The sequence below is a fragment of the Solanum verrucosum genome, unplaced genomic scaffold, assembly GCF_900185275.1.
Source record: "Solanum verrucosum unplaced genomic scaffold, falcon-dt-bn FXZP01000230.1, whole genome shotgun sequence".
Lineage (NCBI taxonomy): Eukaryota > Viridiplantae > Streptophyta > Magnoliopsida > Solanales > Solanaceae > Solanum > Solanum verrucosum.
The window spans coordinates 583,067-602,122 of NW_026019954.1; the positions used below are offsets into that span (position 1 = coordinate 583,067).

The 19,056-nt window shown below is 32.9% G+C and overlaps 4 protein-coding genes across 4 annotated transcripts in view; 2 read left to right on the forward strand and 2 right to left on the reverse strand.

The window, feature by feature from the left end:
• The first annotated feature begins 1,460 nt into the window (after positions 1-1,460).
• LOC125814245 (putative transcription factor bHLH107) lies at positions 1,461-3,166 on the forward strand. Its single transcript, XM_049493706.1, has 2 exons — positions 1,461-1,655; positions 2,736-3,166. The coding sequence occupies exons 1-2, from the start codon at positions 1,461-1,463 to the stop codon at positions 3,153-3,155; spliced, it is 615 nt and encodes a 204-aa protein (XP_049349663.1). The 3' UTR covers positions 3,156-3,166.
• Positions 3,167-3,956: 790 nt separating this feature from the next.
• Positions 3,957-11,324, forward strand: LOC125814238 (AP-4 complex subunit mu). The gene is made up of 13 exons (XM_049493697.1): positions 3,957-4,122; positions 5,150-5,244; positions 6,816-7,019; positions 7,721-7,837; positions 7,960-8,088; positions 8,520-8,649; positions 8,819-8,922; positions 9,036-9,140; positions 9,328-9,422; positions 9,872-9,959; positions 10,064-10,124; positions 10,237-10,310; positions 11,047-11,324. Exons 1-13 carry the CDS (start codon positions 4,065-4,067, stop codon positions 11,143-11,145), a joined length of 1,359 nt encoding a protein of 452 aa, XP_049349654.1. The 5' UTR covers positions 3,957-4,064; the 3' UTR covers positions 11,146-11,324.
• Positions 11,325-15,086: 3,762 nt separating this feature from the next.
• The window catches only part of LOC125814297 (protein CutA, chloroplastic), a 154,945-nt gene continuing 150,975 nt past the window's right edge, over positions 15,087-19,056 (reverse strand). The window contains exon 7 of the mRNA XM_049493768.1: positions 15,087-15,099. The gene's annotated coding sequence lies outside the window, so the exon portion shown is untranslated. The remainder of the gene's footprint in view (positions 15,100-19,056) is intronic.
• LOC125814279 (AT-hook motif nuclear-localized protein 17) lies at positions 16,249-17,889 on the reverse strand. Its single transcript, XM_049493747.1, has 2 exons — positions 17,105-17,889; positions 16,249-17,017 (listed from the first exon to the last, which is right to left on the reverse strand). Exons 1-2 carry the CDS (start codon positions 17,658-17,660, stop codon positions 16,521-16,523), a joined length of 1,053 nt encoding a protein of 350 aa, XP_049349704.1. The 5' UTR covers positions 17,661-17,889; the 3' UTR covers positions 16,249-16,520.

A 19,056-nucleotide genomic window follows, 5' to 3' on the forward strand; every position in this document is an offset into this window, starting at 1 on the left:
GACTTTCTAGCCTTGTAAAAATAAAATGTTGTTATATATAAAGAGGTTTCGACTAATATTATTATCGATATAATGACTTACACTATGTCAGGCCAGTTTTTACATTAGAGTATTCTTGAAAATATACACAATAACAACATACTTATATAATCATATTAGATGAAGTCTGAAGAAATTAGAATGTACATAAAAATTTTCTTTATTTTAAAAATAAATTGTTTTGTTTTGATAAATCGCTGAAACGAAAAATAATTGTTGATAGTAATTTTTTTTTCTCTCACAAAATTCAAAAAATGACCAACAGAGAAAGAGAGATGTGATGAAGTGAGGTTATCAATCTGAAAATGTGTCTCATTCCATAATTTACCTTTTAACCGCCAACGGTAAAAAGTCAGTACACTCTTAAGCCTAGTCTATTTCTATGTTCCATAATATCCTTACAATTTCATCATCACTCCTCTCTTTTTCTCTTTTTCCAAGCATCGATTTGGTTCGATTTTATGTATTATCAATTCGATTTATTGGTTTTTAATTTATCGGTTTTTTGTCATTAATGGTTCGATTTTCAGTTTATCCAATAAGAAAATGTTCATAAATAAATATTGATTTCGTACTTCTCTAATAATTTGACACGATACAGTGAGACAAATACATCACATGTAAATGCTTTGATATAGTGAAACAAGAAATACAATGAAAAATTGCATCAATAAGAGTAGATGTAGTATGAAAGCTACAATAACATGTTACAACCAAAACATAATATGAAATTTCTGATGTGAAGTAGAAGTACTATGATGGTGTGAAGTGTGTAGACCGTAGTGTAGAGTATTGATATAGTGTCTAGTTATGTTAAATTATTAATATTTATGAAGGATATAGTAGTAACTTACTACTGTCTTAAATGGGTTATCGGTTTACCCAATAACCCAATACTAAAAACCAATACCAAAATGATAACCCAATATTTTTTTTTTATAAAATCATTAAAAACCCGTTAACCCAATAGCAATCACCCAATAACATTTCTTTTGGTTCAGTTTATTGGTCGGTTCGATTATCGCACACCCCTACGTTTTTCCGCTCTTCTATTTCAATTTGTTGGTCTTACTTTACGTTTTAAATAAAATCGCAACTTTTTTGATATATTTTATATATTTTTAGTTTGATATCATAAGATTAAAGAATCTTCTCTACTTTCTTCAACTCTAGCTATATCAAGTCAAAATGAGACAACTATATGGAAACATAAACAAAACTTATTTTTATTATATATATATATGTCATCACCCCAAATCTTTCTTCCGTATCCATTTTCTGATTTTCATTCATAGCAACAATAAATAAATAATAATATCTTTATAATTATATCTCTCCTCTTTAAATTCCCAAAAAAATTGCTACTTTTTTATGGAAAGATATTTTCTTCCCTCTCTCTCAAAGTGAAAAAAAATTTAAAAATGTTATCTTCATTACAAGGATGTAATGGTTTTTTGCAGCTTGTTGATCATCAGAAGAATGAAAAATCAAATACAACAAAGAAAAGTAAATCAAAAGATGCAGCTGTAACACATGCTGTGGCTGAACGTAAACGTAGAGAAAGAATCAATTCTCATCTTCATACTCTCAAGAAACTCTTTCCTTATCTCCCTAAAGTATGTTTTCTATCATCTTCTCATCATCATGCATCACTCGTACTTTGCTAGTCAGAAATTTCGTGAAGGGTGTTCATGGATTTTTATATTTGGTACTTATAGTAATATGTTATATATATAGTATTATTATTTTTCGACGAAGAGTATTCAACTGATAGATATTGTAGTGTATTCAAATTAGTTAGTAAGTAAATGAATTTTATGTTACTTTGCTTATGGAATAAAATTAGAATTTTGTTGTATAAAAATATGTTGTTCCAGTTTCATGCAGAACAAAAGGGACTATACACAGTGGTGGATCTAGTATTTTAAGGTTGTGGGTGCTCAAGTCAAAAATATAAAAAAAAAAAAAAATGTTAAAAGTGAGATTCGAACTCAAATTCAACAACACAAAAAGAACCTTAAACACCTACCCAAGAGACAATGGACTAGTGAGATCATCATTTGGTCATTGGGTGCTCTGTGTTAATTTTATACAAATACCTCTTAATTTCTACACATATATATATTCCGAAATGAGGTTAATGGGTGCTCAAGCATCCGGAGAACACCATGTGGGTCCGCCCATGACTATACACAAACAACATTGAAACAAAAGTACAAATGCATGCATAACATGATGGACCATTTATGTCATCCAATGTACTTTCTCAGTCCTAATTTAAGTGTCTTATTTCTTTTTTTAAGTCTATTTCAAAAAAGAGAGTCTCGTTTTGTATTTAGTAAGTTTTCAAGTTCGAACATCTGACATGACAAATTTAAGACTACTAAAATTAAAAGATTACACATATCTTTAATTTAAGATCACAAGATTTAAAAGTTTCTATTTGTTTCTTAAACTACATACTATGCTTACTTGAGTCGAGAGTGTATCAAAAACAATATTATCTCCATCTTTATAAGGTAGGGATAAGACCACGTACACACCTGACAACGCTATCCTTCCAAAATTCGATTGTGGAATTACACTAGGCAAATGTTGTTATTTTGTGGTTGCATATGTTGATGTATATTACTACTGTATATAATTATTCCAATGCTCATATTTTTGTATATATGTGTATGTCATGAATAATGCAGAAGGACAAGCCAAGAGTGTTAACTGAAGCAGTCACTCAACTAAAGGAACTAAGGAAGAATGTTGCACAACAACTAGAGTTGTCATCTTTATTCATACCTAGTGAAAATGATGTAGTTATTATAAATTATTGTGACAATATTAATGAAGAACGAACCGTCATAGCTACGATTTGTTGTGAGGACAGACCGAGTCTGAACCGGGACTTATCGTCCGCGATTCGATCGGTTCAAGGACGGGTGATCAAGGCGGAGATGGCCACGGTCGGGGGGCGGACCAAGGCGGAGTTGGTGGTGGTGTTGGGCAAGGCAAATGGTGGAGAAAAAGATGTTGGACAACTTAAACGGGCTTTAAAGGCCGTTGTGGAAAAAAGGGCTTTGGGCTTTGGAAGTAATGTGATGTTGGGCCGAAGATTTGGGTGAAGATAAATGGGCTTTAACAAGGATCTTAATGACGATGGCTATTATATAGTAGGTGTATATTATGTATATACACTTTTAAGTCTTGGTTAGTGTTTTGTGGAAATATGTGATTTGAAATGTTAACAAGGTTTGTTAGAGTTTGTTTATTTATTTATCATATGTTATGCTTGTACTCACATCATTTAAGGTAATATAATATCTTGGTAACTACGCAAAACAACAAAAAGTTTGTTTTAGTTCTTCCCCTTGATGACAAATTGACAATATAACCTTGATGACAAATTGACAATATATAAAAAGGAAATTACTATATTTTTTAATACAAAATTGTATTATATTTTGTACATTTTCTTCTATAAGATGCTATATGTAATTATTTTTTATATATTATGGTTCCTTGTATTAAAATACAAATAATTAGAATATTGAACAATAAGTCATGAGACTCCATGTTAACCGTTAAAAGAAGAAGAGAGAATTCATTTTGTTCTTTTGATATTTGATCATGATTCAAAGAATATAAATATTGGAAAATTAAGTACATGAGATAATAAGCAAGAAAAATCTCAATATTACCGATCAACTATATAAGTTAGTCTCAAATTTTGCGCTTAATTCCTTATCATTTGCCAAAGTAACAAATTACAGATTTTTTTATAGCAATATTTTACTATATATAATAATCAAATATATAAAACTCTATTCATTTATACTTGTCACATTTTATTTCTTGAGAATCAAATTACGTTCACACTAGTGACCAGGATAAAAGTATTGAAAAAAAAAAAAAAAAAAGAGAAGGGGCAAAGAGAAAATCAGAGGAAGAAAAAAATCATAGGTAAAACGTGAGAGTAAATCAAGACAAGTATCAGGAGAAGCCAAAAACTCCATCTCAGCGAAATAGCAACCATGATTTCTCAGTTCTTTGTGCTTTCTCAGAGAGGCGACAGCATCGTCTTCCGCGACTGTGAGTTTTCGTTTTTACTATCATTTTACTATGTATATTGTTTCAGATCTCATTCCGGTACAAACATTATCACCTTCTGATTTTCGCTTCATTGATTCTTCCAATTCGTAGCGCTACGGATTGAAATTTGCTTATTTTTACTTCCTGTGGTTTGAATCAAGTTTCAGTTCGTTGATCTGGATGATACAACTTTAGAACAATTGATTATGATCGAATTTGTAGCCAACGAGCTTAAATTAGTTGATCGCTCTGATTTTTAGGGGAATATTAACTGTTCTTTTGGTTTTTAGAGTTATGAACTGTCAAATCCGATGTCATTACATTTTCTCTAGGGCTTAGTGTATTCTGAATTGACCGGATAATTGTGAATTTAGTTTCATGATGTGCTATATAGTGGAGAGTTTGGCAGTTTGTTAAAGTAGCAGGTCAATGGAAACTGAGCTTAATCGAGTTAAGTTATATTTGTCAAATTATAAGATATTTAGCAAATGAAGTTACTGATTAATATATTCGCTTTACTTTGAGCGTAAGATGTCAGGTTTATTTATAGCTGGATTCCTGAATAGTATCTTTGTTAGGAGTGAAGTTAGGTGGGAGTGAGGGTGGGGTTGGGGAGTAGGAAAGGGAAGGGAGTTCAAATGTTCCAAAGTGCATGATGGGTGTTTGATTATGTTATTATTTTTGGGTCTTCATTGTTGTGAAGGTAACAATGCCTGTTGAGCAGGGTTTACTGTTTTATTGCTTGTGATGTGTTCATTGGAAAAACTACGAAGCAGTTAACCAGCAGTTACCTTCTTTTCTAAAGGAAAGTTAGGGCATGAGACAAGGAGGTGGTGTTCTGTAACTAAGATAACTGCACACATGAATTCTTTCTATATGTTCATTTTCGTTGAGATGAATGATTCATGTGGATCATCCATTCACCTTTATCTTTTGGAATCACTGTCCTTAATTTCTCTTTTTTCTCCTCTGCAATAAAAATGAGGCTGAATCTGATGAGTTTCCTTTAACATTTACGTAAAAGCAGATCGGGGTGATGTACCGAAAGGAAGTGCAGAGATCTTCTTCCGGAAAGTAAAGTTTTGGAAAGAAGATGGCGGAGAGGAAGCACCTCCTGTATTTGTAGGTATTCTTTTCTTGTGTAATAGATGCAGTTTCCATATTTTTTTGTTGAAAAAAAATTGAACAACTTGGAAACTTACCACCACTTCCTTGTCAGTCATTTATATCTGAAAGAAATTTCCAAGTACCAGAGGGTCGTTGCATATTATTCATCTCACTCGATCTTCTTTAATAGATGAATTCCCTCTTAAGATTTTTAAGGAGGAGCTTCATTGAACAGTCTACCTAAATAATGTTGTTGAAAGACATTTGACTCCAAGTGGACGCTGAACAGTTCAGAAGTAGTAAGACAAGTGAAGGGAGGTTCTCAATAAACCATTCTAAATCCCATTCTCTAGCATGTCAGGCTTTCCCTGACTCAACCGAAGGACGAAATTCCATTATCCACATCATCTCATGTTAAAATCCAATTTTTTCTTATGTTCATTGATTAGTTGCAGTCTCAATCTAGTAGAGGTGGGTGAGCATAGTTGAACATAGCATCTTAGGAGAACTTATTTTTATTGCACCTGAAATTGCTAACTTGTCTAGAGGAAGAGAAATTGAATATACTCTTAAAGTTGAGAGAATCACTAAGTATATCACCAGATATGTTCATAATAATTATGTCATTGATGGAAGTCAAGGGAATAATAAGAATGTGTCGTGATTGTCGTCCAACAAGTGACTCTCATAAAAAGAAGAAGAAAAGAGGCTATTGTTGAATAATTGGTTTATATGGATCCTTCCTATCCTCTTTTGACATGAATTTTAATGATTTTTTACTTTCGATGAGGACAGTGAATATTGGAACAAGCGATTACTTCATCATAATAAAGAATCCTAATGATTAAATTAACTTTCTTATTTCATGTAGTTTAAAACTACTATGTTATTGATTAGAGCTATTTCCCGGTGATGGTTCTGGTGGTACCTCAATCTCTTTGTCTGTATTTGATTTCTCTCTCTTTCAACCTTACTTTAAATTGTTCTCTTTAAGGTGAACATGAAGAGAAAAACCTTGTTGCTAATGTCCACAACAATGCAACTTGAAGATTCATGTATGTAAACTGTCCTATGCACCTCAAGGCTCAAGACTATTAAGTGCTATACTTAATAGAAATTTTCTTCTGTTCCCTGTAATCCCCTTGGGATACAATTGCTTGGCAGAACAGAAGGTGTTAATTGTCTACATCAAGGAGTGTCCTTTTGGGCAAGCTGCTCGTAAATAGCTAATCTCTGATGCTCCGTTCTACTGCAGCCTTTGCAGTCCCACCCTGTCTAATCAACTTTTATCTGTCATGAGTATTTGTCCCTTTTCAATTTTTGCACCTGTATGTCTAAGGTCACCAATAACTTGCAACACTCTTTACTTTTGTACACACAAGTACAGAGTTGATCGGTTCTAGGCTTCCCACATATGCCATCTTGAAAAGTTTTCAACTGACAGATAATTTTTAAATGGGAGCTGTCAGTGATCATTGTTTTGTTTATTATGCATATCCCTTCTATATGAAGCATTTGGTTTTGCAAACTGCAACTATGGAAAGAGATACTAATAGTGTTCTTTTCTTTGTTTCCTTTTCATGCAGAATGTGGATGGTGTGAACTACTTTCATGTGAAGGTAGTTGGTCTGCTTTTTGTAGCAACATCTAGGACAAATTTGTCGCCTTCTCTAGTGTTGGAGCTTCTCCAGAGGATTGCACGTGTAATCAAAGATTACCTCGGTGTTCTAAATGAAGACTCATTGCGGAAAAATTTTGTGCTCGTGTATGAGCTTCTTGATGAAGTTGTTGTAAGCCACATGCCTTATGCATATTTTCATGATCATGTATAGTCTCTCGGATAGTCTTCAAGGAATCACACCCTCTGCCCATCTATCAGGGGCAATTTGAGTTTCAAAATTGATGCCAATGAATTCAAGTTTTTTATTTCTTGAAAAGTGAAGATTGAACAGTTAAGAACTACTTCATAAAAATCTAATTCCATAGAATCGTAGGTTTCAAAATATTATCATAGCACCATAATAATTATTATAAAAGTTCATCCTCAAATTCACACTGTATTGTCATAGATTTTCCTTAACCGTGTAATTTTATCTACAACAATCATATATTTCTACGTAAACCCTTTAAAGTATTGTCTTTTAAATAGTCATTTTATATATTGTCTTTAAAATAGTCATATTTATAGTTTGGCGGTAAATTCACTCTATATTTTATATATTCGACAATATACTCATGCAAATATGACTTGTCTCTGAAACAGTGCAAGTTATGGTTTCCTTCAACTGATTTTTTAATTTTATTTTGGGTACTCTGCAGGGTTTGATTTCTTTGGCTCCATTAGGCATCTCTCAACAACCTTAACCTTATTTTTCCGTTGATTTCCATGAATTATTATGCACTCACAGAAAATCCCAAGTTATCTAGATCATCTTTATAAAGTTGAGATTATATTCTTATGTTTTTCTTTGCTGTTCTCCTTTCTTGACAGGATTTTGGTTATGTGCAAACGACGTCGACAGAAATCTTAAAGTCTTACATATTTAATGAGCCAATTATGATTGATGCTGGCCGCTTGCCACCCCTTGGTCCTGCAGCCATGTTCATGGTATTTTATATTAACTTGGAAGTGTTGCTTTTAAAGGACCAGAACGGATCTTAATGTTCTTCATTTTTCGTTTGATTTACAGTTGATACCTTCGTTTATGCCATTGACTTTGTTAAATGCAGCAAGGATCCAAAAGAATGCCAGGGACAGCAATTACTAAATCTGTTGTGGCAAATGAACCTGGGGGGAGAAAGAGGGAGGAGATTTTCGTGGATATAATTGAAAAAATAAGCATTACTTTCAGCTCAAGTGTGAGTTTTCTGCTTTGATTCTGAAATTTTGATCGTCTTACTTTCCTGTTGCAGCAATATGCTGGGATGAAAAAGTATGTCTTGACTCGCTACATGAAAAGTGAAACTAATAAATACACAGGAAATAAATGTTGAGTGGTTGAACCAAAACCTCTTTATGCCTTTGGTATTGTTTTCCTATGAGAAGATATTATTAGGGATGGTTAAATTTTTATTTTTGTGAATCAAACATCTCTCGACTCTCAGGCACTAAAATATATTCGCTTCCTGACACTGATTATTTAAATGGTTTAATCTCATTGGGTTTTAGTAAGTTATTTTTTGTTAAGTACGCTTCCAATTAAATATATTTTTTATAGTTGTAAAATGTGTGGTTTCTTCTACCCTATCCTTCCTTTAGTACATATATCTTATCATTATGACAAATGCAGGGATATATATTGACTTCTGAAATTGATGGGACCATTCAAATGAAGAGCTATCTTACTGGTAATCCAGAAATCAAATTAGCTCTGAATGAGGATCTGGGAATTGGAAGGGCCGGTGGGAGATCAGGTTATGGTAATTAGTCACTAATGGACACCTGCATTTCTCCGCTTAATGATGATTCACTTGCAATCTGAGAGTTTTGTTGCCTCTTGCCTCTGAATTGCATCATTTTTGGTCCACTTCTCCATGTGGTGCATTTGGTACTACATAAAAAGTGATGGCATCACATTTGTTCCAACAGATTATGGAGGTTCGGCTGGGTCTGGAGCAGTAGTACTGGATGATTGCAATTTCCATGAATCTGTGCAACTTGATAGTTTTGATGTGGACAGGACCTTGACTCTGGTGAGTGCTGTTAGAGAAAGCATGTCATTCATAGATTTATTATGTTTTTATGATCTATCTCTTGAAAGATTGTTTCTCTGGGAGATCTGATGCAAATCATATTGCTTTATTAGGTTCCGCCGGATGGTGAATTTCCTGTCATGAATTACCGGATAACCCAGGAATTCAAGCCTCCCTTTCGTATTAATACTTTGATTGAAGAAGCTGGATCACTTAAGGTAGACACTGTTTACTTCCCATTTGAAAACTAAATTTGTTGTAGCTAATTGTGGTTTAAGTAGGTGTCTGCATGTTTGTTGTGTCAAAGAACAGAGTAATAGTACACACTTTCTGCAACTTCTTTTTTCTTTTTATATTGTAGTTTTACAAGTATGTTGATAACTCGGACTTCTTTTCCTCTATTAGGCTGAAGTTATCTTGAAGATCCGTGCTGAATTTCCTTCGGACATTACTGCAAATACAATCTTGGTACAAATGCCGCTGCCTACATATACAAGCAGGTAGTCTTTACTTTTACTTCTGCTCCAGAGCGTCTTCATGGATTTTACTTTTACATCTCCTGGCTTTTTTTTTTTTGTGGTATTCTCATCATCAACTAGGCACTCTGGTACTTTCTAACTAATTGTGCTTTTTGAGGGAGAAAGCTAGGTGAAAATTTCTGTGTGAGTTATTGCCTGTTTGTGTGAGAGAAAGTGACATCTATTTATTTATTAAGAAGCAATTCGGTTCTGATGCGACACTGTACTTCTCTTTTAGCAATTCGAATAGTAGCATTAATTAACAGATACAAACAACTCCCAATTCTTTGCAATCTTTCTGGTTGTTGAAGTATTTATGACTCTTAAATTTATCTTGCGAAGTTCATTGCTTTCTTATCTTTGGAGTATTTATTATGTTGAAGGTGCACCAAACTGGTAACTGATTTTGTCTACCCTCACTAAATTTGTAGAGTAAGCTTTGAGTTGGAACCTGGAACAGTTGGTCAAACAACTGATTTTAAGGAATCCAATAAGAGGCTTGAGTGGAGTTTGAAGAAGGTAATATATCCATCTCGTTTTCAAGCGATTTTTCTTACCTATTCTAGGTTGACTTGTTATCTAAGACTTCTTTAAAATAATTACTGATCTGCAATTTGAAACAGGTTGTCGGTGGATCAGACCATACATTACGTGCCAAGCTAACATTTTCACAAGAGTCACATGGTAGGAAGAATATGTCAATCTCACTTGTTATCCCAGCAATGTATCCTGCAGTTCTGTTACCTTAGATACAACATGACATGGTTATTGTAATTCTGATATGTTCCTAATACAGGAAATATCACCAAGGAAGCTGGACCAGTGAGCATGACCTTTACAATCCCAATGTATAATCCTTCAAGGCTTCAGGTAAACAGTTGTGAAGTCAGATTCCTTGTCATAAGAACAAGAAAAATGGCATCCCACCTAGTAGGGGTGTTAAAATTTGTTTTGTTCATTATATACCAATTCGATTTGGTTTTGGTTTTCCGAAGAATTTCTGTTTGATCCTTTTCTCTCCTCCTGCGTTCAAAAAGATAACATTAAATGCAATGGATCATTGATAATTTTTCTGGACAAGTAATTTTTAGAATGAGATCCTTTTGGACAACAGCCTACTGAAAGACCACAGAGGTGGAGCTGCACGAAAATTTCCTCAAACTAGTTGTTTCATCAATTTTGCTACCTCATCTCTTCAGCAGATGTGTGGTTCCCATTTGAAGGGATTGAACTGGAGAGAGGTGTGAAGTAGCCACATCAAATAATTTTGTTCGAGGGAGGTGATGATCGAGGCCCTTTGTGATAATTAAGGCTTGTCTAAAGGGGAAGAGAATGGTTTGGGACAGAGAATGTGCCAATGAGGGAGAGGGAAGAGGAACATATATTTAATATCTAATGTAATGTGTTAAACCGTGTCAGTTCAACTCAAACCAATAATGAACCAAACTTTTAGAGGTTCCAAACATGAGGCGGACAACCCCACACATCTAGTAAAAATGAATAAATAAACAACTGGTGTATATTTTCTCTTCTCCATAAGTTATGGATTGGGGTTTGTGGATATTGTTCATATACCTCTAACCTGATTTCTGGTTGTTTCTTGCAGGTGAAATATCTACAAATCGCAAAGAAGTCAAAGACATATAATCCTTATCGGTGGGTGAGATATGTGACTCAGGCCAATTCGTATGTTGCTCGTATATGATGGCTATCGAGACCTTTTCCGGCATTATTCCCCTCGGTTTCTTTCTTTTCTCTTTTTTCACTTCTTCCCAAACATCTTTTGCCCACTCCCTGTTGAGGTATCTTGAGTTCTAAATTGTCTTTTCTAACTCTGCTTTTGGGCTTTCAAATGTTTGTACTATATTGTCTAGATAATGATGGAGAGGGCTCTCTGGTGATTCTCAATTTGAAAATTGTGCAACTAATGGAAAATTTTGCTAATATGACCCTTTTGTGCTAAAAGACTGCTTCAACCCCCCTCCCCATTACACCACCCCACCTATTACTGTTGGTTCCTCTGGCCGTGGGGTTGGGGGGGAGAGGATTTTAAGTCCATCAAAGGTAGTGGATTGAGACAGAAATAGGTAGTAAAGTTTTATAACTTGGCAGTAATCAGTAATTGATTGATGGTATTGCTTATTGAAATTTAGTCAATGCCTATCACGGGCTATGATACTTGTTGAAGTTGTTAGTGCATTCACTCATAAATAAAACATGATTGGGAAACCGATGACCAAGTTGAAACATTGATCATGCCAGATGATTGATCAACTTCTTGTGGAACCAACGGACATTTGAGTAGTTTCCTTTGGTAAGGCATTTTTTGTCTATATCACTTTTTCTTGCTGTGCTGCTAATTGCTTGAAATATATTCTTCTTTTAGTTTTTGCTTTTCCTGAGAACTGAGAAGAGGTAAGGTTCAAATCTCTGTGGTGTTGTTATACCCATAATTGTAACCAAGGATTTAAATTCTTCTGCTTTGGATATGAGAGGTATCAATTCTTACTGCCTAGGTGAAAAAAGAGGTCTATGAAAGATCGTGTTTGTAGTTGCCAGTTGCCTCTGTGAAAATGACAGTCGTTTTTTCGTCGTATGAAGTCCTCATTGAGGCATCGACTGATAAATGGATTTCAGACTTTCTATAGATCCTTCAAGCTCTGTAAGACTTAAACATAGACGACGATGGTTAGTAAATATAAACAAAGAAGACTTTCAAGTACAGACAATTATCTATCTTCATTTTTTTCAATAGATTTGAGGGTACACATAATATCAGTACTCACAATCAAAGGATAATCTGAATGACATAAGGCCTATTGAACTTGTTTTAGAGTCATAAGAGTAGTACATTTTTACCATTATGTTCAATAATATGCTTATCGTTACCTCAAATCCTATGACTACGAGGGCCATAACAAAGAGGCACAGTTTTCGCGTTCATTTGTCATATATTAATCGAAGCGCACTCTTGATTACTGTTGCCATGAACTAGTAAACACAGAGTCACTGTAGATAGTAAGGGGTCGTTTGTAGGATTAGTTATCATGGATAACTTATCCCACCATGTATATGAGATAACTTATTTGATCACTATGGTATAAATGATGAGATGAGTTATTCCAAACATAACAACCAAACAAGATACAAAAAATTTATCCTGTCACTATTTTCTTATTCTATCACTATTTAGTTTTATCCCTCACACCAAACGAGGACTTGATATACCTATCAAGTAAAATTCTGATTAAGGGTGAAGTGAAGTAAAAGATATCCCTCGATTTAATAGAAACAATGAATTTGGCAACACATTTTTTGGAGGACAGGAACAAGTGACATTTCATAAGAATTAATAAGTATTATTAATTAGGGTTGTGATGGAGTGGTAAATATTCATTCAAATGGAGTCGTTTTTATTAGGAAACACTTTATCTCAATGTGAAACTTTCTGGTGTGAATCTGGTACCATACACGCAGTGGGAAATAAATAAATAAAAAGTATAGTACTAATGAAATCTAATCCTTTTGTGATTTTACAACTTTATTTTTAGTTTTGTATCCTTTTTACGAAATTTTATTATTATTTTTGGAATAACGCACGAAAAATCTTTATAGGTTTTGTTTTCTTATATCAAATTATAAAAGGTTATGTTTATCAATTTCTTATAATAAAATTACAAATTAAAATTAAAATAAAATTTTAACATGTTAAGTTACAGCTAGAAAGAACCTAAATGGAGTGTAAAGTGTCCACATCTCAACCTTACATCCACATTACAATGCAAAAATTGTCTAAGAAAAAATAGTAAGAAGTGTAAAGAAAACAACAAAAACCAATTGGACCAAATATGGAAAGAGTCAAAAACTTGAAGAAAAAGCCATCATCATCACATATCTTTAATTTTATTTTCTGCTCACTTCCTTTTTGTCATTTCAATGAAAGAAAAAGGGATAAGAATCCCCAAAGAGAAAAAAAAAGACAAACCAAAGTACTATTTTCTGAGTCATGACAAACATAAAATTAAAAAAGTCTTCAATTGAGAATTTGAAAGAAAGTTTTGATCTGATTTTGTGGAGATTTGAATTAATTGAACCAAGTATCAAATAATTGATGCTATAAGAAAAAACAAAGAAAGGACTTATTATACATAGATAATCTCTAGGGGTGTCTAGTCGGAAAAAAGTTATCTCAAAATTAATTATTTTGAAATTAGCTATTTTGGGATAACTTATTTCGTAATTATGATATAAATGGTGAGATAAGTTATCCCAAACAGGGTGACTAAACAAGACACCAAAATTTTGTTCCTAAATTATAATTTTTTTGAATTGTCACTGATCAACTCATGTGATATCTTATTACTTTGTTAATTTTTTTATATTTATTTTTATCTTATTTAAATGAGTACTTTGTTTTTTTCTCAAGACAATAAAATCGTCTAACTATTGTTTTTGATTCACAAAATACAAACATATATATGTCATAATCATATTTAAATCCTACTTTTTATATAGAATTTATTATTTTTAATAGTCGTGTGATATGATATGTAAGAACAGTGTTAAATAAGATTTATTAGTATTACCAATATTAGTTGTGTGAAATTATGCAATGTTTAATTTAGCATATTAAAAATAACATGCATTACATAATTTCTTTTCAAAATATATTTGTTTGTAAAATACCTTCTACAAATACGATGAAAAATAATTTATGAGAAAATTATTTAGTTTACTATGCTAGTGCATGTATATTCCTCACATTACTAATATTATAAACTTTCATATATTTGTTATACATAAGCATAATATCCGATAGTATAACTAATATCAAATTAGTTATATATAAGTTAAAGAAAAATATCAAGTAAAATATTAATAATATACAAAATTAATACTTTTTTTTTGCATGGAGCTCCCACCCTTTTTGCTCCCTCGGTGACTCGAACTCACAACCTTCGAGTTGAAAATGAGGGGTGCTTACTATCCAAGCAACTCTCTCTCGTCATATACAAAATTAATACATATAGTGTTACTATAATTTTTTATACACTCTATCAAATCTCTCCGATTCAATCAAAATAAGCCATCGTCCTAGTGTCTTAAAGAAATTTAAGAACAGTCTTTTATTTCATCATATCATATTGTAATTCATCATTTTCCCTTCTCCACCACCAATTTTAAGGAAAAGCAAAAGTATACAAAATTAATACATCTACTATACTCCCTTTATTCCCTTTTAATTGTCATATTACGTTTTTCGAAAGTCAATTTGACTAATTTTCAAAGTTAAATTAGATTACATTAATTTGATATTTAAACAAAATATTTAGATATTCAAAAACCATACGAAAAGTACTATAAATTGCATTTTTTGCATATCAATATGATGAAAAAATATATCATAAAAATATTAATCAAAGTTCTTATAGTTTGACTCTTAAAAAAAATCATGAAAATTAAAATTGGACCGATGTAGAGTTTTTTAATATACTCTACCAAATGTCCATAAATGCTCAATAGATATAGACCATAATCCTAATGTCTTGATGAAATTAATGAACAAAAGCCTTTGAAGAAAGTGTTCACATTCAAAGAATCAAGCCACATAATTCATTCCCAACCCCACTCTCTAACAATGCCAATTCTCTTACTAAAAAGAAAAAAAACACATTACTGTGGGATTACCCCATCCACATGTTATAAGAAAGTAATGTCTTTTTCATATTTATCTCAACCACAAAAACCTAAAGAACCAAAACTAGATTAGCTATAAAAACAACACATACATTCAGACTGAATTGGGAAAAGTCCATCATCCTTCCCTTCTTTAATTCTGGCATTTTTGCAGAAAACTGTAAAGCAAATTGCCAGAATGAAAGAAAGAAGAAAAATCTCATCCCACCTTCGTCATCATTTGTCAGCTTCACTGCAGACAGATATGACCCAAACTTCAAAGCTAAAACTCCCCCATGCCAACTTGCTCCCACTTTACATTCTTTCTTTTGCAACTTGCTATTTTTTACGTTTGTGTGGTGTAGTGGTCGGACTGCTTTCACACTTAATTATTTTCTCCATCTCATTTTATGTGAGGTAGTTTGATTCGACATGGAGTTTAAGAAAGAAAGGAACACTTTTAAAACTTGTGATACAAAATGAATTATAGAAATTTATATGGGTGTAAATTATTTTATCAACGATAATATAAACATTTTATAGTTAAATTATTACTTAATATAGAAATGTGTCATTTTTTTTTTAAATGACTAAAAAAAAAAGTAAATCACATTAATTGGGACAAAGGAAATATAAGTTTAGGGTTTTTTGAGTTTGAGTCTTGATTATGGAGAGTCCCTCTCGAATGGGTTCTACGGTCATGTTGTACAGTGATGAAACTGTTACAATCTTAGTCAAGAGATTTTGAGTTCATACAAATATGTTGTACAAGGATGAAACTATTTTATTTTTAATAGGAGACTTCATGTTCGAACCCTAAGCATGAAGAACCACTCTCAATTAGATTTTGCAATATGTGATTTAAATTTAATTAAAACTTCAATACAAGGTACGAACACCAAGCAAAATTTTTTTTAGATATTTTTGGTTATCATTATCAATTGACCAAAATGCAACTAAGATGAAGAAAAACTGGTTCTTAATGGAAAAAAAAAACCACCTTTTTCTTTCTTTGAAAACACTTATATTTGGTCTTTTGAAATTTTTGCACTCTGGTTTTTTACCCAAATCCATAGTTTAAGGTCAGAATCTTCCGAAAACAATCTCTCTTCCACCTTCGCGAAGATAGAAATATGATAAAATAATTTTTGATTGATCAATAAAATATCTAATGGCTAATGTGTTAAACTAAAATACTACTTCAATTCTTTTCCCAACCAAGTTAAACAACAAATAAAAAAAGGACTAATCCACAGTACATTTTTTTAATTAACATAAAAGATACAAAAATAAACTAAAGTCAACTAAACAAAAAAACAAGAAAAAAAAAATTAATCCAAAAATACAAAACCCAGATTAGTGAAGAAAATTTGACAGCATAAGAGAGCACAGATTCCAAGAATTTTAGTAAGGTGGTGGAGGTGGTGGTTGTGGTTGTCTAGCAGTAGGTGCCCATATCACATCCGACGGCAAATGACAGCTGTACATCGACATCCCACAAGTTTCCGGCGCCGTCGTTGACGGTGGATGTCCACTATCTCCACCAGAAACCTCCGCATGCGGCGGCGACGACCCGTCTTCATTTCCACCACCAGAATTATTCCTTACTAATTCCTCCTCCGCCGGTAACCGATGATAAGACGGACCGTTAAAAGTTGCAGCGATTAAATACACCGTCCCGGCGGTAACAAGAGGTCCGATTACGCCACCGCCCACAACTTGACCTTGTGGACCTGCTAATGAAATTGTGAACCCATTTGCTATCCCATTGTTCGATGGAACACTCGCATTTGGTTGAACAACTGTTGCTGAAATTGACAGTATATCGAATCTGCCATGAAAGGTAACAGTCGAAACCGGTGTAGTTGACGGTTGCCGGAGAGTAACATTCGTTACAGTACCTTTAAAAAAAAAAAAACAAATGTTACATTAAACAAATCTTGTGTCAATTGAAAAAGTAATGATTCAGATTCCGATTATTAAATTACCTGAACCGTTAAGAACACAAAGACCCATATTCCGTTTTCTACAAAACTTGGTAATAGAGTTGATAATATCAACTCCAGTTGGAATTTCAAGTATGTAAGGACTCATAGATGGTTCAGCATCACGAGTAATTATAACAGGTGGTTTAGGTTTGTTTTTCGAACCAGGCGGACGGCCGCGGGGACGGCGAACAACTTCAATCGTAGCACCGTCGTTACCGGCGGAGGAAGGTGGCTGCTGCTGCTGCGGCGGCGGTGCTACTGCATTAACCGGTTGAGGGTTTAAAGTATCGTTTCTGTTTGTAGGACTCATTCGATGAGTAGTACTGTCTGCTTCCTCTGAAGTTTGGCATTCGCGAGTTAGTTGAAAAGCTGGATGGTGAAAATTATGCTGCTGATGCTGTTGCTGGTGCTGCTGAAGGTGCTGTTGTTGGTGATGGTGTTGAAAATGTTGAGGAGATTGATTTTGGTGATGATGAAGTTTACCAAACATAGTGTTCGTGTTACTAGAATGATCTTTATTTTTATTTTTTTCTTCTAGTACATACTCTCTTTTCATTTGATAAAAAAGAAAATTAAAATTATACTATATTTCCTTTCTTTATAATATGATAATGAAGATGAATAAGATAGTTGTGGGTGTAGATGATTGGATTGTAGGTATGGGCAAAATCCAATATATTATAATAATAATAATAAAAAAGAAAGAAAGAGAGATTTGATGAACAGATAAGAGGGGAAGAAAAGGATAGAGATAAATGAAAGAGAAAATGGGGTGGGTTTTGGAGTTTTCCTTAGAAAAGAGTAATAATAAATGAATGAATATAGAAGTGTAAGTTTTGTAGTGGGGTTGGGGGTGGGTGGGTGAGCTTGGAAACTAAGTAAAGACTAATGGCGCCGCTGGTTGAAGGGAAAAAGAGTAGGCTCCACACATGGTGTTTTGGTTTAGCTTGAACTTCTACTCACCGCCATACTTTTCAAATATTTGTGTCTTTTTTTTCAAATTATGAAAATAGACAACTAAGATAGAGAGAGGTGATGTTAAGTGAAAATTGTAGTATGTGAAGTAAGAAAAAGAATTTTTATATTGAATTTATAATTAAATATATATTTTACTTGAAAAGATTAATTTATTGGAAGATGTAAGTAGTGGCATATTCAGAATTTTGAAATGATGGTGCACTAGTACAAAAAGATTGATCTAAGATATAAATTTGATCGGCTTGATATTAAGGTTTTTATTATTGAAAACCGTTAAAATTTTATTATTATAGATCTAAAATTAATTCTTATATATACCTACCACTTAGAGAAGTGTTATCTAATTTTAGAAAGAAAAATAAAACAAGATAAATATAAAATTCAAACTTCTAACCTTACGTGTAGAGAGGTGCACTCAGTCATTATCACATTATGTGATACTCCGAGTGTGGGTTCACATATCTATATTTCAATATTTTTAAAAATATATAATACTACTATATATGATCTCGGAAGGAGAACATGGGTGAACGTGAATCCAGTGACCCCTTTAGATATGCCTCTAGATGTATGTAATTGACTTTGAGGATAAAATGTGAGAAAGTTGTTTGAGATGATCTATATATGTACCTCCAATCTATTGATTGGTAGAATAAATCGAAAATCATATGAAATAGATATCTCGAAAAATTTACAAATTCTTGATATAAACCTATTAGGTTAAAGATAAGCATATAATTAAAGAAATAAAATCTTATAAATGACATTTATGAATTGAAAATATAACTTGATAGAGCATATAATAGTATTGGTTTTTAAATTTTATTTATTTATCATAATGACGTGAATGAATTCAAGTGAAAATGTAGAATCCATATAGTCTGTCTCAACTTCTAATATAAAAGTTTAATTAGTGGATTTAGGTGTCCTTCAGTACAAACCTTCATATATGGTAATTGCCAATCCCTAATATA